The 24497-nt window shown below is 40.7% G+C and overlaps 1 protein-coding gene across 2 annotated transcripts; it reads right to left on the bottom strand.

The window, feature by feature from the left end:
- Positions 1–204: 204 nt before the first annotated feature.
- Positions 205–21229, bottom strand: TMPRSS12 (transmembrane serine protease 12). Of its 2 annotated transcripts, none has more exons than XM_042992282.1 (5): positions 21160–21229; positions 19711–19906; positions 12316–12584; positions 3848–3990; positions 205–751 (listed from the first exon to the last, which is right to left on the bottom strand). In XM_042992282.1, the coding sequence occupies exons 1-5, from the start codon at positions 21194–21196 to the stop codon at positions 500–502; spliced, it is 897 nt and encodes a 298-aa protein (XP_042848216.1). In that variant the 5' UTR covers positions 21197–21229; the 3' UTR covers positions 205–499. The 2 variants fall into 2 exon arrangements, with proteins under 2 accessions (XP_042848216.1, XP_015400642.2); XM_015545156.2 differs by lacking the exon at positions 21160–21229 and adding an exon at positions 20579–20818.
- Positions 21230–24497: the final 3268 nt, after the last annotated feature.

Below are 24497 nucleotides of genomic sequence, written 5' to 3'. Positions count from 1 at the left end.
GGTCCCAATCTCTCTGCCTCTCCCCCACTTGTGCTCGGTCTCTCTCTGTGTCTCTCAAAAGTAAATAAACGTTTAAAAAGTTCAAAAATATATATATATATATGCTGCATATCAAATTTTCAAGAAAATCTAACTTAAAAGGAAATGGTTTTGATTAATTTAAGAAAGAGCAGCTTTCATTTTAATTATAAACTCTTTATTATTTGGCATTTGTATACATAAAGCATATATTTAACTGAATATTCTATACACACTCTAGGGAAGTATTCCAAATGCAAAATTATGATTATAAAGTTAAAAAAAAATCAAAAGACATCAAAGAGGCGTGTCAGTGCCAAATTTATGAAAACGTATCTAATATGTCACAATCCTTTTGTTGCAAAAAACGTTCACATGAGAAGTGCAAAGCGGGCAATTACTTGCCAAAAGGATAAATGGGTTTCATTAGGTGGAACATGGAAAGGGACACGACGCAAGATAAAGATTCTTCAGAATTTCATTATGGGATTCCCAGTAAGACGACAGAACCTGAGGCTATGAGGACCTGTCCGAGTAGAACATTTACGTTAAATATGCCTTTACTGCTTGCCCGGTAGAGGTGATCCGTCAGCCACTGCTGGTAGAAGGAGGGCCCACAATAGACACCAGGGAAATTTTTCCGACCACAGCCATATCCGTAACTGGTAATTCCCATTACAAAAAATCGTCTGTGTTCTGGTAAGTAGCACATTAATGGTCCACCACTATCACCCTATTAAAAAAGTCCCAAAATAGCGTTAGTTGCTTCTGGTAGTCTTTAAACAACAGGAACGCTTTAATAAATTAATCCCATTAATCAGACATTTATATAAATATAAATTTTCTTTAAAAAAAACTTTTTAGGGGCGCCTGGGTGGCTCAGTCAGTTGAGCGTCCGGCTTCGGCTCAGGTCATGATCTCACGGTTCGTGGGTTCGAGCCCCGCATCGGGCTCTGTGCTGACAGCTCGGAGCCTGGAGCCTGCTTCGGATTCTGTGTCTCCCTCTCTCTCTGCCTTTCCCCCATTCACACGCTGTCTCTGTGTCTCTCAAAATTGAATAAACGTTAAAAAAAAAAATTAAAAATAAATAAATAAATAAATTTTTTAATGTTTATTTTGAGAGCAAGCATGAGCGGGGGAGGGGCAGAGAGAGAGGGAGACACAGAATCCAAGCAGCTCCAGGCTCCGAGCTGTCAGCACAGAGCCCGATGTGGGGCTCGATCTCATGAACTGTGAGATCATGACCTGAGCTGAAGTCGGATGCTTAACCAACTGAGCCACCCAGGCGCCCCAATATACATTTTCAATGTATCTTCAAGTTATAAAGATCCATAGATCTTTAGTTTTACATTCCAACTCAGACAGAAAGCATTCTGTCTGGCCTGATAATTAGAGGAACCATAAAGCTGATAGATAAACCTTCTATTTGCATGCTATTGCACCAGGATACTATAAATCCAATTGTTTGGAGTTTTTAGTGTAATTACTCAGGAGAGACATAATTTAGGGAGTAGTGTGCAAAATACTGTAAATACTACTAGAATACTTTTTATTGCTTAATGCTCTATGTGAAAAGTGTAACTTTAAATGGATAAAGGATTCTTGAAGTTGTGTGCAAGGTTTGCTCACTAGAAGAGACGTACAAACTGGCATCTTGCAGGAGATGGCATCTTTCCAAGTGTTAACGTTGGCTGCTGCAGGGGTAACAGGAATAAATGGCTAAGCCTCTCAGTAGCATTACAATAACGAATGTCTGTCATAGTTTTTACAAGAATGTCGGTGCACCAAAACACTATTACTAAGGACTGTTAATCACTCAAAACAACTAGAACCTTGAGAGAACTGTTTCAGTGTCTAAAGATTCAGGAATGTATTTCTAAGGTGTTTTCAGTGTCTCTCTATAAGGTAGGCATTGAATGAGTAATTATTTTTTGATAGGCTTAAAAAAATTTTTTTTAATGTTTATTTGTTTTCAAGAAGAGAAAGACAGAACGGGAGCAGGAGAGGGCCAGAGAGAGAGAGGGAGACACAGAATCCGAAGCAGGCTCCAGGCTCTGAGCTGTCAGCACAGAGCCCGATGCGGGGCTCGAACCCACGAACCGCGAGATCATGCCCTGAGACCTGAGGCAGGACGCTTAACTGACTGAGTCACCAGGTGCCCCAGTAATGAGGATGTTTTGCTTATGAATGCGATTCAATTAGATTTTGATTCTCTACTGTTTTACTCAGTAAAAATTTTAAGAAAAAGGACACTGGAAAGATAAACGCTGGATTGCAGAAATCAGAACGAGTAGGAAAAGGGTAGAGCATGGGGGTTCTGCTTGGGAGTGAAGTGCTGATTGAGAAGTAGAATAAAGAAAGATTCAAAAAGCCCAAGAGACAAAACTAAAAGACAAGTAAACTGGGCTTCCTAAAAATAAAAATCTGTGCTACAAATGGTAACATCAAGGAGATGAAGAGAGAGACCACAGAATGGGGGAAAAAATTTGCTAACCATATATCTGGCGAGAGACTTGAATCTAAAATCTATAAAAAGTGCTGATGACTCAATAATAAAAAGATAAATAACTCAGTTTTAAAATGGGCAAACTATTTGAATAGACACACCTCCAAAGAAGATGTACAAATGGCTGGCGAAGAAGCACATGAAGAGATGCTCAACATCATTAGTCACTAGGAAAATGCAAATGAAAACCACAGTAAAAACACCCCTTCACACCCATGAGGGTGGCTACAGTCAAGAGGACAAACAATAGGGGTGCCTGGGTGGCTCAGTCAGCTGGGCGTCCCACTTGGGCTCAGGTCATTATCTCGTGGTTCGGGAGTTGGAGCCCCGCGTCGGGCTCTGTGCTGACAGGTCAGAGTCCGGAGCCTGCTTCAGATTCTGTGTCTCCCTCTCTCTCATTAAGGAAAAAAAAAAAAAAAAAAAAAAAAAAGACAAACAATAACAAGTCCTGGCAGGATGTGGAGAGATTGGAGCTTTCATATTGCTGGTAGGAATATAAAATAGTGCAGCCATCTGGAATAGGCTTTGGCAGTTCTTCAAAATGTTAAACATTGACCCAACAATTCCAGTCCTAGGTGGAATTTCCAGAAGAAATAAAAAACATACCCACACATAAAAACCGTATACACAAACGTGTACAGCAACATTATTCACAATAGCCAAAAAAATGGAAACAGCTCAAGTGTCCATCGACTAATGAATGGATAAAATGCGGCACGTCCGTATGGTGGGATATTATTCAACAATAAAATGAATAAAGTATCAATACATGCTATAATATGGATGAACCTTGGAAACACTACATTAAGTGAAAGATGCCCATCACAAAACATACTGAATGATTCCATTCGTATGAAATTGCCAGAATAGGCAAATCTGTAGGGATGACTGGTTGCCTAGGCCTGAGGACAGGTGGGCGGAGAATGGGGAGTGATTCGTAATGGGTAGAGGCTTCTTTTTGGGTTGACAAGTGTCCTAAAATTAGATTGAGATGATGGTTGCGATGCTCTGTAAATACACTAAAAGCCCGTTGAGTTATACACTTTAAATGGGTGAATTACACATATGTATATTAATATCTCAATAAAGGTGGTAATAAGAAAAGGAAGATTCAAGACAAATTCCGCCTGAAGTTGACCACGAAACCAAGGAATCAGGAAAGCAATAGGATTTGGATTGTTGGAATGTAGTTTAAAAGGAGAAAAAAGAATTTAGTACCTTTAAATTTGATAATTCAAGACTTTCGCAGAAAGTGATCAAAGGCCTGTTCAAGTTTCCCTCTAGCTTTAGCAAATATTGCAGAGGAAAATTATTTGGTCTTACCCTGCAAGTATCAAAAATTCCATCTTCATCACCTGCACAAAATGAGGTATTAGGGATTATTTGCCCATAACTCTTCTCAGAATCACAGATCTTTCGAGAGATATAATGTACTTCCGCTTCCTGTAACACATCTGTAACATTACCTATTAACAAAAAAATACCAGTAAATTATTTTGGAGAGCAGGCATTTTGACGGCAATATAAAATGTTCGTGTTGAATAGGTTTTCTTTCCAAAGTGATTCAACAATTATGTAAAGTTGTATCCATATATGCATGTGTGCCTAGGAAGATCGTGGAAGAATAATCTGATTGTTCATAGTTTAATTCCTTTAAGTTACTTTTTGTCTCTATGATTTGCCCATTCTGGACATTTCATCCTACAAATGGAATCGTACAATATGTGAGCTTTTATGTCAAGCTTATTTCACTTAGTATCATGTAGCAGGTACCAACACTTCATTCCTTTTAACGGCTAGATAATATTCCATTGTATGAATATACCACATTTTGTTTATCCATTTATCAGTTGATGGATCTTTAGATTGGTTTTTTTTTTTTTTTTGCTAATATGAATAATGCTGCTGTGAGCATTTGAGTACAGGTGTTTGTGTGGACATGTGTTTTCATTTCTCTTGGGTATAGACATAGGAGTGGAGGTTCGGAATTATACGGGAACTATAAATTTTAATTTATACTATATTCCAAACTATGCTCCAAAACACCTGTGCCATTTTATATTCCCACCAGCAATGCACGAGGGTTCCAATTTCTTCGCATCCTTGTCAACACTCGTTCCCGTCTAACTTTGGATTATAGACATCCTTGTGGGTGTGACATTTATTAACTTTGAAAATTACATTTCCTAACAATTTTTTTAAATATCTGCAGATCAAAAGATCTGGGGTTTGTTTCTGTTCCTGATTCTTTTTTTTTTTTTTTCATGTTTATTTATTTTTGAGAGACAGAGAGAGTCCCAGCAGGGAAGAGGCAGAGGGACAGAGGCAGACACAGAATCTGAAGCAGGCTCCAGGCTCAGAGCTGTCAGCCCAGAGCCCAACACAGGGCTCGAACTCACGAACCGCAAGATCATGACCTGAGCCAAAGTCAGAAAGTTAACTGACTGAGCCACTCAGGCACCCCTACATTCCCTAACTATTGGTAGTGTATAAAAATGAAATCGATTTTGGCATTTTGGTTTTATATCTGGCCACTTTACTAGACTCTCTTAATTCCAATGTATTGTAGACTGTATTAATGTAGGTAGTCCCATCATCTGTGAATAGTGAGTGTTTTGTTATTACCTAAGTCATAGGTGTTTTGCATCTTTTTCTAGTGTGACTGCACTTGCTAGAACCTCTACTATGATATTGACAAAAGTAGTGATGGTGGGGGAAATTGTTCCTGATTCTAAGAGAAATGTTCGTTTATAATAATGATGTTTGCTGTAGTCTGGAGGTAGATAACCTTAATCAGTTTCAGGAAGTTCGCTTCTGTGTCTGGATTGCTATTGTTTAAAAAAAAAATTTTTTTTTAACATTTATTTATTTTTGAGAGAGAGAGAGAGACAGAGTGCAAGCAGGGGAGGGACAGAGACAGAGATGGAAACACAGAACCCGAAGCAGGCTTTAGGCTCTGAGCTGTCAGCACAGAGCCCAACGCAGGGCTCAAACTCAAGAGCTGTGAGATCAGACCTGAGCCCAAGTCAACCGACTGAGCCACCCAGGCGCCCCTCCTTTACTCTTTATAGGACTATTCTTACTTAGTCAGTTTGGGTTACTTTGAATTTTCTAGGAATTTATCCATTTTATCTAAGTATTAAAATGGAGAACTTAACATAGCTTAAAGTATCTTATCTTTTAATTCATAACCTTATTTGTATTTGTGTCTTCTCTCCTTTTCTCATCAGTCTCACCGGGGTTTGCTATTTTTTTTTTCTTCAAAGAACTAGATTTTGGCTTTGTTGGTCCTCTTTTTTCTAACTCTATTTTCTATTCATGAATTGCTGTGCTTATCTCGATTTCTCTTTTTCTTCTTTCTATGGGTCATGTAATGTTCTGTTAAACTTTTTCCAGTTGGATATTTAATGCATGGTGTTTAGCCTTTTTTCTCTAATAGGTCAAATATTTACTCTTTGATATTTTTGAGCCTAAAGGTGTATGTATTTAAAGCTTTACATTTCCCTTTATGTGGCACTGAAATTGCAACATTCAAGCTTCTCTGTGCAGTATATACATTACCGTTCAGGTCTAAGGATTTAAAGTTATGACACAGGAGTTATTTCGTAGTGTATTTTGAATTTTCTAAATGTGTGAGTTTTTTAAAAAAATATTATCTTTGTCATTTTTTAAAAAGCTTCATGAATGTTTAATTTACATAACAAAATTCTCACACTGTAGGCTTGCAGTTCGATGATTTCTGGTAAATTTATACCGGCACCACAACCCAGTTTTAGACTATTTCCTTCACTCCAAAGAGTCCTCCCATGCCCATGTGCGGTCAATTCCCACCTCCAACCCACATTCAAAAAATGACTAATAGGATTACTGCTACTATGGGTTTGCCTTTTCTAGAAAGTTTGTATGAAGAAATCAATTGGCCACAAATGTAAGTTAGGATTCCCCCCCGCCTTTTTTTTTTTTTTTGGACTGTATTGTGTTCTATTGATCTCTATGCTCTCAGTACAGAAAACAAACCCATGCCCTGCTGTCTTGATGGCTATAGTTTTATATGAAATCTGAGTAACTCCTTCAGCCTTGTTGTTTTTCAAAATAATTTTGGCTATTGTAGGTCCTTTGCCTTTTCATCTAAGTTTGTCAATTTGTATGAAGAAGTTTGCTGGGATATGGATAGCAATTGCATTGAATATATAGGTCAATCTAGAGATACTTGTAGTATTAACAATAATGAATCTTCTAATACAAATCAGTATGACATTCATTTATTAGGTCTTCTTTATGTAATATTTTGCAGATTTTTTTTTTAATATTTACTTTTTTTAATGTTTATTTTTGAGAGCGCGAGAGAGCACTATGTGCACGCACAGGCAGGGGAGGGGTAAGGAGAGAGGGGGACAGAGAGGCTCTGAAGCAGGGTCTGTGCTGACAGCAGAGAGCCCGATGTGGGGCTGGAGCTCACGAACCATGAGATCATGACCTGAGCCGAAATCAAGAGTCGGTCGCTTAACTGAGCCACCCAGGTGCCCCTTGAAGTTTTCAATGTATAGACCTTGCACCTCTTTTGTTGACTACAGTGAATGTAGGTGTGGATCTCTTTCTTTTTTTTTTAAATCTTAACTGGGGATTCATTGAGCTTTTGTAAATGTTTTTCATGAAATTTCAGGAGCTTGGGGCCATATTTTCTTTGAATTAATTTTTCTTCCCCATCTTCTCTCTCTTCCCCTTCCAGAAATCCCATTGCACACATGTTGGTGTACTTGATGTTGTGCCACATGTCTCTGAGTGTGGATTCATTTTTCTGCAATATTTTTCCTCTGTGTTCTTCAGGTTAGGTCACTTCTTTTGCTGTGTTTCAGTTCACTGATTCTTGAGCCATTTCATTTCGCTAGACTTTTTATTCAGTTCTTTTGAAAATTGACTCTTTCACTATAGATATTCCCTATTTGGTAAATTATTGTCATCACATTTTCCTTTAATTCCTTTGACTTATGCACACCTAACGAGCTTCTTTGGGGTGCCTGGGCAGCTCAATCGGTTTAGTATCCAACTCTTGATTTTGGCTCAGGTCATGATCTTATGGTTCGTGAGATCGAGCCCTGTGTTAGACACTATGCTGATAGCACCAAGCCTGCTTGGGATTCATTCTCTCTCTCTCTCTCTCTCTCTCTCTCTCTCTCTCTCTCCCCGCCCCCAATCTGGTTTGCATTCTCTCTTTCTCTTAAAGTAAATGTATAATTTTTTAAAGACCTTCTCTGAAGTCTTTATCTGCTAAATTCAACATCTGAGCCTATATAGAGTCTGGTTCTATTGACCATTTCCCCCCACCTGAGAATAGGTGACACTTTTGGGTTTTTTGTTTGTTTGTTTTGTATGTCTTATATTTTTGTTGAAAATTGGGCATTTTAGGGGCGCCTGCGTGGCTCAGTTGGTTAAGAGTCCAACGTCAGCTCAGGTCATGATCTAATGGTTCATGAGTTTGAATCCTGCATTGGGCTCTGCGTTGACAGCTCAGAGCCTGGAGCCTGCTTTGGATTTTGTCTCCCTCTCTGCCCCTCCCCTGCTTTCATGGGCTCATTCTCTCTCTCTCTCTCTCTCTCTCTCTCTCTCTCTCTCTCAAATAAATAAATAATTTTTTTTAAAAAAAAACAAAGAAAATTTGTCATTTTAGATAGTATATTGTAACAACCCTGGATTTTGATTCCTTCCTCAAGAATGTTGTTGTCAGGGGCACCTGGGTGGTTCAGTCAGTTGAGTATCCAACTCGTGATTTCAGCTCAGGTCATGATCCCGGATGGTGGGATTGAGCCTTACATCAGGCTCTGCACTGAGTGTGGAGCTTAAGATTCTCTCTCTCTCTCTCTCTCTCTCTCTCTCTCTCTCTCTCTCTCTCTCTGTCTCTCTGTCTCTCTCTCTCTCTCCCCCTCTGTCCTTCCCTTGCTCACATGCTCTCTCTAAAATTAAAAAAAAAAAAGAATGTTGTCATTCTTAAAGTAACTTGCCCGGACTTAAATTGTAGACTCTGTCTGTTGTGACTGTTGATGTTTCTGCTCAGTGTTTTAATTCTGATTTTTACCTTTAGCCTAGCTTCATAGGGCTTGCGTGTGTATCTGTATAGTTTAGGGGTCAGTCAATGATTTGGGCTGCTGATGAATAAATCTGTGTTTGGGTTGGGGACTGTATTCAAAGTCCAGTCAGTTTTCAAATCTACTTTGACTTTCTCTTTATTGTGAGTTCTCTCAGATTTTCCTGACACGTGTATGGTTTCCCAACCAGCCAAGGATATTTGGAAAGCTTATTGAGCTCTCACATTTTCAGGATTTTTCTGTCAAATTTCTGACTGTTCTACTGCCGGCCATATCCAGGACTAGCAGAGGCTGTGGGTTTTCCCCATTTGTCTCTTGCTGAGTCTTCTACTTTTTATTGAGAATGCTGTTAGCCAGGATTTTCATCTGCTGTTCCAGATAGAGTTCACCTCCTCTGGTAACAAGATTCTGTTCTTCATGACCCTAGTAAAACTATTGCACTGACTGATGAGAGGGGACTTTGGACCAACCACAAACAAGAAAGCTGCAAATTCCTCTTTTACCCAGTTTATAGCCGTTTATGATGAACAAATATTTCTCAATGTGTTGTGCACTTTGGTTGATTTTTCAAGGCCCTGAAATGGTTGCTTTTGGCAATTTTGTCCAGTTTATATCTGGGGAGGGGGGAGAAGATTTGCCACCCTCCCCATGCCATCACAGCCCAAATTCCCATCCCTTTTATTGTTTTATTGTTTCATAATCACAGTTCATAGTTTGTACAGTACTTACCCTTTGAACTTCGAGATTTGTTTTATGGGCTAGTAATTGGTCAGTTTGTTATTATTTTTTTAATGTTTATTTTTGAGAGAGAGGGAGACAGAGTGCGAGCAGGGAAGGGCAGAGAGAGAGACACACACAGAATCCAAAGAAGGCTCCGGCCTCTGAGCTGTCAGCACAGAGCCTGATGCAGGGCTTGAACCCACGGAAGGTGGTCAATTTTTATAAAGATTCTACCTATACTTGAAAAGGTAAAATTCTCTAACTTTTTGAGGGCAGTGATTTGGCTATTAAATCAAGCTTACTAATTATATTGTTCAAATATTCCAAATCTTTACTTACTAGGTTTTCATCTGTTTGGTATGTTAATAATAAAAATAGTGTTGTATTAAAATTCCCTACCATCACAGAGGAGTTATACTGTTTGTTGTACAATTCTACTTTTCTATACAATTCTACAATTCTATAATTCTGCTTAATATTATCTGGGTCCTATTAGGTTCAGAAGTCTAGAATTGCTCTATCGTCTTGGTGAGTTAAACCTTTTCTAAATAAAAATGACCTCCTTTATCCCTAATATTTCTTTTGTCTTAAAGTCTATTTTGTCTGCAATTTGCATAGTGATACTAGCTTTCTTTTAATTTGGATTTACTTGATATATTTCTTTACTATTGTTTTACTTATCCTTTTAGGTAAACTGGATTTCCTACTCCCTAATCTGATTATCTGTCTTTTAACTAGTGGTTTGCTCCATTAACACTTATTGTGATTATGGATATATTTGGGCTTTTTTTCTACTGTCTTATTTTATATTTTCTACTTTTTTCACTTTTCCTATGCTTCTTATTTCTTGATTTATTAAGATTTTGTCTTCATTTTCTTATTCCATTTGTTTCTTGCTACTAGTTTACACATTGTATCTTCTATTATTGAAATTTGACCATTCATGCTTCAATCTAATGTTAATCAGTATCTTAACACTTCTTTTTTTTTTTCAATTTTTTTTGAATGTTTATTTTTGAGAGAGAGAGAGAGAGAGAGAGAGAGAGAGACAGAGCATGAGCGGGGGAGAGGCAGAGAGAGAGGGAGACACAGAATCTAAAACAGGCTCGAGGCTCTGAGCTATCAGCACAGAGCCCCATACAGGGCTCAAACTCATGAACCGCCAGATCCATGACCTGAGCCGAAGTAGGACGCTTAACCAACTGAGCCACCCGTGTGCCCCTCTCACAGGTATAATTGCTCTCATCGCACAGATCATGAATACATATGACATTGTGACAGATGATATAATATAGTGGAAACACATGAGTTTTGAAGCTGGCCAACCTGGGATTGAATTTTTACTCCTCACTTGGCTGTGTAATTTGGGGCAACTTACTTAACGTCTTCAAACCTCAGTTCATTCATGTCATAGTATTTTTCATGGTGTTACTGGGGGCATTAAGTGAGAAATGCATTAAGGTGCTTAGCATTTTATTAAGTACCTAGACCTGAATAAATGGAAGCTGCTGCTATATCAATATCATTGCTCTAATTGTTGTTCAAGAGTCAGTAACTTGCCCACGGTCATGCAGCTAGTACACTGCAGGGCTGAGATTTAGACTTAGGTTTTTGGTCCTAAAGCCCATACCTCTTTATCTTGTTTAAACAGTATTCTCAGAGGAAAAAAAAAAATAATTCACAGATCTTTCATACATTTATCTGGTATTCTATCTAATCTGTACCTAATTATTTACTTCTTAAAATTTTTTTTTTCATCTTTATTTATTTTTGAGAGAGATAGAGTGCAAGCAGGGAGGATCAGAGAGAGAGGGAGACACAGAATCTGAAACAGGCTCCGGGCCCTCAGCTGTCAGCACAGAGCCCGATGCGGGACTTGAACCCACCAACTTTGAGATCATGACCTGAACTGAAGTCGGACGCTTAACCAACTGAACCACCCAGGCACGCCTAATCTACACATATTTAAATGGCTAGTTTCTGTGGGGAATAGAAAAGAGACTCAACGCTTGAGATCATGTGTTGCTAACTAGATTTGGATTCCTTTGAGGGCAATTTGTACTTAATGTAGTACTTATATATTCAGGCTTTACAATGAGGAAGATCTGAATTTGTGTCCTACCTTTTCAACCACTAAGATCCACAATTCCTGGTCTGTTACATGGGAATAATAACATTAACTTCCTAATAGGAATATTTTGAAGATAAAATAATATATTTAGAAAAAGGGCCTAAAACATGGTAAATGCTCTCACATAGTAGCTATTGTTAACACCAAAGGCAGAGACTAGTTTCTACATTTGTCTGTTCTTCCCAGTAGTTCAATCAATAATTAGTGCCTGTTTGTGCACTAAAGAAAATGTATGGCAATCAACCTGCTTGATACTAAATAGGACATTAAGTAAAAAGGACCCTAAATTTGGTCCCTTATAGCCAGAAGCTAATTACGATAAGCCATTCTGGGGGCGCCTGGGTGGCTCCGTCGGTTGAGCGTCCGACTTCGGCTCAGGTCATGATCTCGCGGTTTGTGAGTTCGAGACCCGCGTCGGGCTCTGTGCTGACAGCTCGGAGCCTGGAGCCTGCTTCAGATTCTGTGTCCCCTTCTCTCTCCGCCCTACCCCTTCTTGTGCTCTCTGTCTTTCAAAAATAAATAAACATAAAAAAAATTTAATAAAAAGATAAGCCATTCTGTTGCAGAGCTGGAACAACAGAAACACTTAAAACCTCTCTCTCATCCTCTCTGAGAATGTCTAGAGGTTCAAGGGTCTTGGCAGGTATAACCAGAGAAAGTCTCTATTTCTGCTTTGGAAGATAATTTCATCTTTCCCACAAAAAAGAAAAACAAGAAAAAAAAGAACATTTCCTTTTCAATGGTTTATAAAGACTAATTGCTCAAGCTCATGATATAAAGAGATACATGTATAGAAGGGTTCATCCTCTCTAATAATCAGGAAAAAAATATACACATAAAATTCAGACTATAATTACCTTCTTCTTTTGTTCTTCCCCAGCCACTTATAAAACACTTCGTGTTTTGGTCCAGCATTTGGAAAACATCAAAAGGTAGACAAATAGGCTGAACATAGTCATTATACCTCACTGCTTTTTTTAAATGAAAAAGTGCAATATCATTTACATAAGTTTCCAAATTGAAATCTGGATGGATAATGATTGCTTTAACTTTTATCTTCTTCGAGTATGGAGGACCTCCATGTATGTTATTAGTTCCAATCACAACTCTCCACATTAAAGGATCTCTGAAAGAGAATAAATGTTGTTATAAACATGTTTATTAAGTAAATATTCTTCATCTCCCACTAGTGTTTGTTTTTCTGAGGGTAATCAGAAAAATTGAATCTTACTTTCATGTACGTGAAGTCACATCAAATAAGAGCCAAAATATCATGCCATAGGAAAGGAGAAAAAGATCAATGGGACAGAGGTCCTAAGACAGATTTAAGTACATGAGACTTTAATATATGATTAAGGTATCACTTCTTACCAGTGGACAAAAGAATGATGTACTTGATAGATGGTATGGGGACATCTAGCTAAACTAACTAGTTTGAAAAGTGAGATAAAATTAAATCTCTGAAAAACATTAAACAGTAAAATAAACCCCAAATGGATTAATTATTTAAATGCAAAAATCTTTTTTAATGCAGAAATCTTTTAAATAACATCTTTGTTTTAGAGATACATAATGTGATCTGTCTGAGATTTGCTTCCAAATAATTGAAGGGGGGAGGAGTTGGTGGGGATAACAATGAAATAAGATCAGGTAAGAGTTGATAACTGGAAGCTGGATGCTAGGTACATGGAATTCACTAAACTATTCCTTCTACTTTTGTAAATTTTTGAAATTTCAGAATGAAATCTTTGGATATGAAATTAGCATGAGAATTATAAAAAACTAGGAAGAAAATGTAGGTGAATACATAGCATTGATAGGAAATACATAGCATACATAGGGAATAGGAATACATAGCATACGTAGGAAAAAGGACTTGATCAAGCACGACATTCTAAATATATAAAACAGGATGCACTTATGGATCTTGACAATCTTAAAAAAAAACAAAAACAAAGAACAAGTAAAAAACCAAAATGTTTTCTGTAGGTCAAAATCAACAATTAAAACCTTAAGAATTTAATAGTTGTTCATCTGGAATTGGACTGGGAAGGAGGACCTTTTACTTTATAGGCTGTTGTTTACAAATGCTGAAATTCCTTTTCATCCTTCAAACTGGCCAAGTTTATGAGTGTGTGTGTGTGTGTGTGTGTGTGTGTGTGTAATGCTCAGGATAAACAAAAGTCACCAAAACAAAGCAACTCTTATTCATGCGGGAAGTATAAACAGATGGGTACTTTGCCAGCATGTATCAATAGCCTATAAAATTTGCATTGTATTTTACTCTGCAATTCTACTTCCTAGAATTTCTCCCAAGGAAATAGAAGATATTCAGCTATCCTAAAAGTGGGTTAGGTAACCTCTAGAAAGTTTACCAAAAAATTGTAAAGCCCTAGTTCTATTTTGTGTAAAAAGAAATCACTGCTTTGAGCTACTTTGAAATAATGGTCTTTTCTTTTCCAAACTTACTCAACTTATATTCCTTGCTTCAGTTTATATTCAGACCATAAGATTACAAAACAGGCTGTAGGGGCACCTAGGTGGTTCAGTTGGTTGAGTATCCAACTCTTGATTTTGTCTCAGGTCATGATCCCAGCATGGGATCAAGCCCCACATAAGGCTCTGTGCTGAGTGTGGAGTCTGCTTGAGATTCATTCTCTTTCTCTTTCTCTCTCTTCCTCCCCCTCTCTTTCTTTTCTTCCCCCTGCTTTCTTTCACTCTCAAATAATAGTAAAAACAAAAAACAAAAAACAAAAAACAAAAACCACACATGACCCAGGCTGTATACTGAAATGTATACATTGCTGAAATTAAAGAAGACATGAATAAGTGGAAAGAGATTCTGTGCTCATGGACTGGAAAACTTAATATTGTTAAGATGACAGTAATTACCCAAAGCAATCTATAGATTCAATGCAATCCCTATAAAAATCCCAATGAGTTTTTTTTAAGAAATAGAAAAGCCCATCCTAAATTCACACAGAATGTCAAGGGACCCCAAGTAGCCAAAATAATCTTGAAAAAGAAGACTCTAGTTGGAGGACTCCCATTTCCAGACTTGAAGCCAACTGCAAAGCTACAATAGTCAAAACAGTATCGTACTGGCAGGCACACACACACCAGTTGAAAAGAGTCGAAAGCCCAGAAATACACCCTTGCGTATGGGCTCAACTGATTTTCAACAGAAGTGTCAAGACAATTCACTGGGACAGGACAGCCCTTTTCAACAAATTTTGCTGGCAAAGTTGTGTATGTACATGCAAAAGAATGAATTGGACACTTACCTTACACCACATGCAAAAATTAAACCAAAACAGATGAAGGCCTAACTATAACAGTAAAACAAAAAAACTCCTAGAAGAAGACACAGGAGGAAACTTTCACGGTATTGGATTTGGCAATGATTTCTTGGATATGACACCAAAAAAACAGGTAACAATAAATAAATAAATAAATAGGACGTCTTTTTTTTTTTAATTTTTTTTTTTTTTTACGTTTATTTATTTTTGAGACAGAGAGAGACAGAGCATGAACGGGGGAGGGTCAGAGAGAGAGAGGGAGACACAGAATCTGAAACAGGCTCCAGGCTCTGAGCAGTCAGCACAGAGCTGACGTGGGGCTCGAACTCACATACCGCGAGATCGTGACCTGAGCCGAAGTCGGACGCTTAACCGACTGAGCCACCCAGGCGCCCCATAAATAGGACGTCTTTAAGATTAAAAACTTTTGTGCATCAAAGATCATTATGAACAGAGTGAAAAGACAAACCACAGAATGAGAGAAAATATTTGCAAATCCTGTATTTGATAAGGGACTGATATCAAGAATATAAAAAAACATTCCTACAGCTCAGCAAAAATACTAATTAAAAATGGGCAAAGGATTGAATACATGTTTCTTCAGGGAAGATATACACATGGCCAATAAGCACATTGAAAGGTGCTCAACATCACTAGTTATTAGGGAAATGTAAATCCAAACCACAGTGAGGGGCGCCTGGGTGGCTCAGTCGGTTAAGCACCGAATGTGGAAACGACTCTTCATTTCAGCTCAGGTCATGATCTCAGGGTGTGAGATTGAGCCTCAAGTTGGGCTCCACGTGGGGTGTGGAGCCTGCTTGGGATTCTCTCTCCCTCTCCCCGCCCTGCCCCCTCTCCCGTTACCCCTGCCCCCCACTCCCACTCTTGCACGCTCTGAGAAAAATACAAAGACAAAAACAGAAAGACAAAACACAAAAGCCACCATGAGATACACTTCACACGCATTAGGATAGTTACCATAGTAGTAGTTTAAGTGTTAAGCAGTGTAAGCGATGAGCTAGGCACATGGAGACTGATGTTCTGAATCGATTTCTAATCAGTGTGGGGTACTGGGAGACGAGAAACAAATTTAAGAGCTACTGTGCAGAGAGAGCTAATTCTAGGTAATGGAGCCATGAGTGATGGTGTTATGTGAAAGAATCGAGAAGGAACAGGGTTGTAGAGGAAAGATTTTTTAAAATTCATTTTCAGACTTGTTGAGACGGCAACTCCAGTATAAATATGTAGCAGAGAACCGGAAATATGAGTCCCCTGGAGAGACTTGGGTGTTTCCAGTACATGGTGACTACTGAAACAGAAGTAGATGGGACATCTCCAGCAAAGAGTACAGATGATAAGGCAAAAGGATAACAAGGGGAACTCTAGAAATACTGCCATTTAGACAATGACAGACTCATCAAGGAAAAGGAGAAAAGAAAAAAGAGGCGGTGACTTAGAAATCAAGAAAAAAAAAAAGAAAGAAAAAAAAGAAATCAAGGAAACAGATCGTTTCGAGGAGAGCAGCGGTCAACTTTGCCACATGCTATAAAGATCAAATAGGAGGCACCCCTGCGGGGCTCAGTCCGTTAAGCATCCAACTCATGGTTTCCGCTCAGGTCATGATCTCACGGTTCGTGAATTTGAGCCCTGTGTCAGGCTCTGTGCTGACAGTGCAGAGCCTGCTTGGGATTCCCTCCCTCTCTATGCCTCTCCCCTGCTTGCACACACACATTCTCTCTCTCAAAAATAAATAAAGAAACTTAAAAAAAAAAAAGATCAAATAAGATGGGGACTAACAAGATGTCATTGGATTTGGCACGGAGGGGGGATCTTTAACAGTGTGATTTGGCCTCAGATATCAGACTGCAATTGGGATCTTATGAGTCAATGCAGAGGAAGCAAAAGGGGGTCTCTCAGAGTGTTTAACAGTGAAGGGAAGAACAGGAACAGGTAGGGTTAATCGGTAGGTTGCTTGGGTTTTTAAATAATGGTGGAGTGACCTAAACACGTGTAAGGTTTACAGGGAAGAAACCAGAGAGAGGTTGAAAAAATACTAAAGCAACATTGAGGTATAATGAAACAGCACGGATTTGAGAACTGGCTTGAAATCAGGGGGCTGCTATTTAACAGCAGTGTGATCTTGGGCAAGTTACTAAATCGCTCTGCTCTCTGGATTCTTCAGGCGTAAAACAGAGATAATAATAGCTATCTACCTCAGAGGGTTACTGGGAGGGCTTTTTTTTTTTTTAACAGAATTATATTTAACATCCTTAGTACTTAATCTCAGAGCAAGTCTTTGCTAAATGACTTATAAGAAGGAATAAGGGATCGTTGACGGTGCAACATAATGAGGAGGAACCGGAATAAAAGGTGGCAAAGTTAGTCCTCTGACAGAGGGGGTGCTTCTGAAAAGAGACTATGCCCCAGTAATGTCTACTTCCTCAGCACCCAGCCCAGCCCCTAGCAGATAACATATATCCAGTAAATGTCGAGTGCAGAAGTAAAAACATCAATGAGATTTAGCCTTGAGAAACGTTAAGTGGAATATGAACAGTATCCTCGAAGAACTAGATTCAATATATCTGGCGTCAGAAAGCAGATAAAAAAATCAAGGCACTTCTTTTAACATAAGAAAAGCTTTCTAAGAATTAGAGCTGTCCAAAAAAGAAGTGAGATTCCTCCTAGGGTAGCAGCGCATCATCGTAAGAAATGTTTCAAGTAGAGAGCTGTATGCTGTAGTTCCGGTTACATGTGTGAGTTTTCATTCTGACAAACCTGGATTTGATTCCTGATTTTGTTGCTCTCTAGCCATGAGCAAGGTACTTAATGCTTAAGTCTCAGGGTCTCCCTACAGCAAAGAATGGTTGCAAACGTTGGTAAAATTAAATATGAAAACGTGCCTGGCTCAGCACATTGAAGCAATCATTATTTCAGACTCGACAGCCTCTTACTTCGATATTGTAAGAAGGATTCAAATACAGGACAGAGGATTGAACCAGACCTTGAAAATGCCTCTTTGAACTCTAAGATTCTATGACAGTGTAACAAAGCTATATTATTTGACCAAGGTCATACATCTGGTAGGTTTTGGAAACTTCCTTAAAGCCTCAGCACCAGAGTGTCAGTGGAAAACTAGGATACAGGTCTCCTCAATCTAAACTCATTTTTCTTCCTACTGTGTCAAAGGACTAGACCAGTAAAAAGCACGATGTCAGGACTTGGTAGGCAAGAAAAACTTTTCCAAGAATCTTCAAACCATATCAACCAGGGTTTTCCTCCCTTGATTTGAGGTCTGAATGCTGCGGAAAAGCAGTTTTTAAAGACAGCATGTTAGAAAACAATTGTAAAGCACTCACCCTTGAAAGAACAGAATTGATTCCTAACTCTGAAACTTTTTTTCTAGATCTCCACGTTTGGTTTGTACCTTAGTATCTTACTATTTTTCTACCTCTGTTACTCAAAAAGCCAATTTATGGAACTGAAATGCATGTTTCAAAAATTTAGTATACCGGGGCTCTTGGCTTGGCTCAGTTGGTCTCAGGGTCATGAGTTCAAGCCCCACGTTGGGCATAGAGCTTACTTACAAAAAATGTAGTACACAGACTAAAACCTTACGTACCCCATCAGGCCAGTTGCCCTCAACTGAATTTTGAACTTGTTAGTCCCTTTTAAAGACTTTTCATTCTTTTCCAAGAGATCTGTTCTGTTATAAATGAAAAACTAAAGGGGCGCCTGGGTGGCTCAGTCAGTTAAGCGCCGACTTTGGCTCAGGTCACGATCTTACTGCTCGTGAGTTCAAGCCCCACACTGGGCTCTGTGCTGACAGCTCTCAGAGCCTGGAGCCTGCTTCAGATTCTGTGTCTCCTCTCTCTGCCCCTCCTCCAATCACAGTCTGTCTCTCTCAAAAATAAAATAAACATGAAAAAAAATTTTTTTAAAAAAACCAAACAGCTAAAGGGATGTTATATGACAGGTACCATCGTTTCCCAAAATATTTTTCTTAGAGCTTCGTATAAAATGGTTATGAGGGTCATGAAGTTCTATTCTAACTGTGGTAAATCCTATTTCTCTAAGACTGACATCACCCATAGAATCAATAAACATTTATTAGGTCTTCTATAAAGTAGGCCAAATCCTATATTAGTCTAAGGAATACAAAATAAAACATGTAGCTCTTGTTCTTAAAAAACTCATGATCCAATCATGAGAAAGACAAACACATGGTTGCAATATAATTGTAAAAGCTAAAAGAAAATTGTCAGTATTCAAAGCAATGTCCGACAAACTCCAACCCATAGTCCAAATCTACCTGTCTCCTATTTTTGTATAGCCCACGAACAAAGAATGTTTTTTATACTTTTAGATGGTTGGGACTCTCCCCCAATAGTATTTTGTCAAATTTTAGTGTTCATAAGTAATTTATTGGATCACAGCACACTTATTCAGTTGTACTGTCTATGGCTACTTTGGTTCTATAGCGACAGAGTTGAGTAGTTGTGACAGAGTCCTTAAAACTTTTGCTATCTTTGCATAAAGTGTGTTGACTTCTGATTTATAGGATTCACGTCAATAAATAGTGTGCTACATGTAAAGCATTATGGCTATTTGTAAACACACAGCTTAACTGAACATGACTGAAATAAAATGGTCCTCTACTACTTTAAAATACTCCCTCAGAGGGGCGCCTGGGTGGCTCAGTCGGCTGAGCGTCCGCCTCCAGCTCAGGTCACGATCTCATAGTCCGTGAGTTCCAGCCCCGCGTCGGGCTCTGTGCTGACAGCTCAGAGCCTGGAGCCTGCTTCGGATTCTGTGTCTCCCTCTCTCTCTGTCCCTCCCCTGCTCATGCTCTGTCTCTCTCTGTCTCAAAAAAATAAATAAAAACATTTAAAATAAATAAATAAATAAAATACTCCCTCAGAGAAGAAAAAATAGAATTGTGTTTTGAATACATACCTAGTGTCCTTAGTGCAGTGGGCAGCCGTGAGGACCCACTTACTTTTCACTAAGCTTCCCCCACATATGTGAGCAAGAATTTTGCCTGATTGGATCTGCAGGCTAACTAGCCATGGCCATGCACCAATTTGAGCTTCTGTGCCCCCTATAATCCGAGACCCTTTCAATGCATCTGCAAGTGGTGCTGTTCCACAATCTAAAAATGAAAGTCACATATTATTTGGACTGAACATCTAATAATATGCACTACTTCCTAATCTTAACACACTAATCTTTTAAATTCCTATTTAAAAGATGGATATAGCAAGCTGGATGCCTAAGGCATGCCCATCTTCTGGGAAAAAAAAAAATTAAAGGAGCGTTAAGACAAACAGGCTTAACTGATCACTTGCAAATGGGCGTTAGATCAACGCAATTCATTAATTTTAAACTCTATTCCTCTAAATGAGATATGTTTCTTGGACCAGGTATCACATTGTTTCCAGTGCAGAATGGCAATTAGAGAGCCTGGGACTGATGAATCACGGGCTACAAGTTACAATACTTGCATTTAACTTGTTAGGTTAATTTTTCTCAAGTGTAGTGTGAAAAGGTCATTTACGGGCCTTTTCAACCCTGAATCCACTAAATCCTTAATCATTAAAATGGGAAAGACAAACCTCAGTGTTTTGAACATACATAGATGCGCCACAAAAGCCTATGGCGTTTGTGTTACAACGACTACTACCCTGTCACGAATGGACTGCTTAGGTCTGTACGTTTTAAAGACAGTTGGAACGACAGAAAGGGAAGGACCCAAATCCAAACACTATAGAGGTGGGGAAGACGCACAGGACACCGTCCAAAGAGAGGAATGAACTGATACTGCCCTCTTCGTCTGCGGCTCCCTCCTCCCGGGCCTGGGGTGCCCTCCGCCTTGCTCGCGGGGCCTCAGGCCACCCCGGGGCAGCCACCTGCTCCTGCCGGGGGCCGCGTCCCGTCCTTTCAGAGAGTGAGTAGTGCGCTGCGTACGGGAGAGCGCTGCCCACAAACAGCAGAGCGGCACTCAGGAGCCGCAGCCCCATTTTGAAACTCCCGGCGCACAAGATGGCGGCAGGCATTTCCTGTCTGTCGGCTGTGGGCCGCGGGCTGGGAGACGGGGGTGCGCAGGCGCTTCGCGGGCTAGGAGACAGGGGTGGGGGGCACAGGTGCTCCGCGGCCTGGGGGGGGGGGGCGGCGGTGCACAGGTGGGCCGTGGCCTAGGAGATGGGGGGCAGTGCGCCGATGGGCCACGGCCTAAGAGACGCGGGTGTGCATTGGCTGGCCGCAGTCTAGGAGACTGGGTGTGCGGGCATGCAGAGCGGGAGACCCCAGCACACCGGGGTGGCCAGGGGCAGGAGGCCAGCGAGGCTGGCGGAGTGGCCCGGATGGGGCTGTGCCCGTTGGCTTCCACTCACGGGGCGGACGCACCTGAGGAGTGCTGCCCTCGCCGGATCCGAGCCTTCATTCATTGGCCAGATCCACTGCGCTCGTACAGTACAGTTGGGCCACTGTTGTGGGAGCGGACGTGCAGGGCCCCTGGGCACTGCTAGCTCAGACTTGTAGGGCCCGGAAGGCTTCCAGAAGTCAGGGCAGCTAAACTGAGGCGCGGAAGCTGGGAAGGGGAGAGGGAAAGCAGAAAACAAAGCAAACGCAAGGTGGGGAGCCGAGGTAATATAGCCACTGGGGAACCCAATTTCTGTGATACGTGTTTTGTAGTAGTTTGCTTTCAAGTGGTCACCTCAGGGTGAGCTGATAAAATCAAATTGCAGGACCTGCAAAGTTGACAAAAACTGCCGGATGGTAACTGCTCGCTCGCTCTCTTTCTCTCTCTCACTCACTTCAGTCCCAAGCCTGAGAGATGTGTTATTCCTGGCCCCTAGCAGAACCCCTGAGATGACCTTTGACATTCCAAACACTGTGGGGAGAGGACAAGATAAGTGGCACCAGTTAACTGATCCACTGAACAAGTACGTATTAACCTCACATTATGCACCTGTCCTGAAATAAATATCACAGCCTCTGACCCAGGGAACTTTGTAACTTGGCTAGCAGAGAAAATCACCTGGGGAACAAAGAAATAAACTATGACACCCAAACCTAATACAAATTCAGACGCAAGGGATTGATGTGGGCTGTGGTAGTCTGGGAAGGTCCCTGAAGGAGGGGGTTGTGAGCTGGGCCTAGATTGAGGGGGAAGATGAAGAAGAGGAAGGAGATGTAGTGAAGACCAGCTGGGCTAATGGTACAGCATAAACAAAGGCATGGACATATATCCATGCATATTTCCCCAGAGAAACAGAACCAACAGGATATGTAGAGATAATATATTTATTATGGAAATTGGTTCACACGCAATTAAGGAGACTGAGAAATCCCATGATAGGCCATCTGCAAGCTAGAGAACTTGGAAGACCAGTGGTATCAGTCAGTCCAAACCCAAAGGGCTGAGAAACCAGGAGCTCTGGTGTGGGAAGCCAGGAGAGATGGATGTCCCAAGTCAAGGTGAAAGGGGGAATTTGCCCTTCCTCCACCTCTTTGTTCTATTTGGGCCCTCAGTGGATTGGATTGAATGACACCCGCCTACATTGGTGAGGGCAGATCTTTACTGGGTCTACTGACTTAATGCTGATCTCTTCCAGAAACACTCTCATGGACACACCCGGAAATACTGTTTTACCAGCTATCTGGGCATCCCTTAGTCTAGTCAAGTTGATACATCAAATTTACCATCACAATAATGATAATGTAATGTGTGTGTGTGTGTGTGTGTGTGTGTGTGTGTGTGTGTGTGTGTAATTTTATTATTGTTTTTACTGTTTTCTATTATCTTACAGAGACAAAAGAGAGAAGCCATGCCTTAAAATTTTTGATCAGGATATGTAAGACAAAAATTAAGTTAAAGGCTTCTTCCTGGTTTTGTATTTGATTTGATTTTGTTTTAAAGTCCAGAATCAACATGTGTGGCCCTCTTCCCTTTAGCAGAGTCATTTAATACAGCTTTTGGATATGCAGTAGTCAGCCTGGAGCCTGCTTCCTACTTAAGAGTAAAGGCATTGATTGCTCGGCAGAACTTACGAGAAAATTTTCAGTGTGCAAAGGAAGCTGGGGAAGAGGGAGGAAAGAAGCAGGCGGCCCAATAATATGGCAGAAGGCCAGGCCTGAGCCCAAAAGAGATCTAGGAGAGTTTCATTGTGGTGGGTTGACCCAGGGTCTTTAAAACAGTGATGACCTAATGTTTGGTTTTAAATTGTTTTATTGTTGCTATCTTGAGCTGTGCTGAAGACTGCTTCTCTTAATCCCACACTGTCAGTAACAAGGGAACAATGTGGGCTGTGGTTAGTCTAGGAGGTCGGTCACCTGGTGAGGAATTAAAGTATGGGTCAGTAAAAGGACAGCCACCTTGCTCATATTATCTTTCTGAGGTTGTCATGGTTGGCAGCATTAAATCAAAGGAGGCCAGGGGTGCCTGGGTGGCTCAGTCGGTTAAGCGTCCAACTTTAGCTCAGGTCATGATCTCACAGACTGTGAGTTCGAGCCCCGCGTTGGGCTCTGTGCTGACAGCTCAGAGCCTGGAGCCTGCTTGGGATTCTGTGTCTCCCTCTTTCTCTCTCCTCCCCTGCTCATGCTCTGTCTCTCTCTTTTCAAAAATAAATAAACATTAAAAAAACTTCTTTTAAAAATCAAAGGAGGCTATTAGTGGGGGCTTACAGGTGGTGACACATGGGAAAGGGAACAGATCAGGGGCACGCTGAAATGGGGAGGGTGCATATTGGAGTGAAACAAGTTGCAGCATGAACTGACCCAGGGGCAGACAAGAAACAAACTTCCTATTCCCCAAATATCTTAGTGGAAGGTGATACTTGAAAGGGGAGAAACACAGGGTATATTTCTCTGTATGGGGGGAATGTGACCAGACTGGCTTTGAAAGCAAGTCAAATGACAGGTCTTGGTGTGACAGTTAACAGGGATGCAACATATTCTTTTACAGATTCTGATCAAAAACAGGTGCACGTAGCCAAGTCATGAAAGGGCAATGAAAAATGCAATGGGCCAGTAACTGCAAAGGTCCTGCACCTGGATTTCCTCTGCATTTTCTAGATCTTCACTCTTCTGTAACCATCACTTCCTTTCTTTGTGGGATCACGCCCATCCGCAGAGGTAGGCAGCTGCCAAAATGACCTCCAATCCTCCTTCTCCTGGTAGTCACACCCTTGTTTAATCATTGCCCCCCCCCCCCCCACTGCCTATAGGGTTAGCTGGATTTAGTGACATGTTTCTAGCATATAGAAAGTGGCAGAGGTAATGGGCCATCCTTTCCAAGATTAGGTTATAGAAAGATTGTGAGTTGCTCTTTAAAAAAAAAAAAAATTGGGGGCGCCTGGGTGGCTCAATCGGTTAAGCAGCCGACTTCGGCTCAGGTCATGATCTCGCGGTCCGTGAGTTCGAGCCCCGCGTCGGGCTCTGTGCTGACGGCTCAGAGCCTGGAGCCTGTTTCAGATTCTGTGTCTCCCTCTCTCTCTGCCCCTCCCCCGTTCATGCTCTGTCTCTCTCTGTCTCAAAAATAAATGTACGTTAAAAAAAAAATTTTTTTTTAAATGTTTATTTCTGAGACAGAGACAGCATGAGCGGGGGAAACACAGAATCCCAAGCAGGCTCCAGGCTCCGAGCTGTTAGCACAGAGTCCAATGTGGGGCCCGAACTCACAAACCGTGAGATCATGAAGTCGATCGCTCAACCGACTGTGCCACCCAGGCGCCCCGTGACTT

This window comes from Panthera tigris, chromosome B4 (genome assembly GCF_018350195.1).
Source record: "Panthera tigris isolate Pti1 chromosome B4, P.tigris_Pti1_mat1.1, whole genome shotgun sequence".
NCBI lineage: Eukaryota > Metazoa > Chordata > Mammalia > Carnivora > Felidae > Panthera > Panthera tigris.
The sequence above is the reverse complement of the archived record's forward strand: the minus strand, read 5'-3'. Positions and strand labels throughout refer to the sequence as shown.

Bases quoted from the DNA above. Each gene is read 5' to 3' on its own strand.
- TMPRSS12 (XM_015545156.2), bottom strand. From the start codon at position 20,810: ATGCCTGCCGCCATCTTGTGCGCCGGGAGTTTCAAAATGGGGCTGCGG. The intron at 12,585-19,710 runs GTATGTATTCAA...ATTCTCTTTCAG, and splicing joins CACTGCACTAAGGACACTAG to AGATCCTTTAATGTGGAGAG. The intron at 3,991-12,315 runs GTAATTATAGTC...TTTTGTTAATAG, and splicing joins GGGAAGAACAAAAGAAGAAG to GTAATGTTACAGATGTGTTA.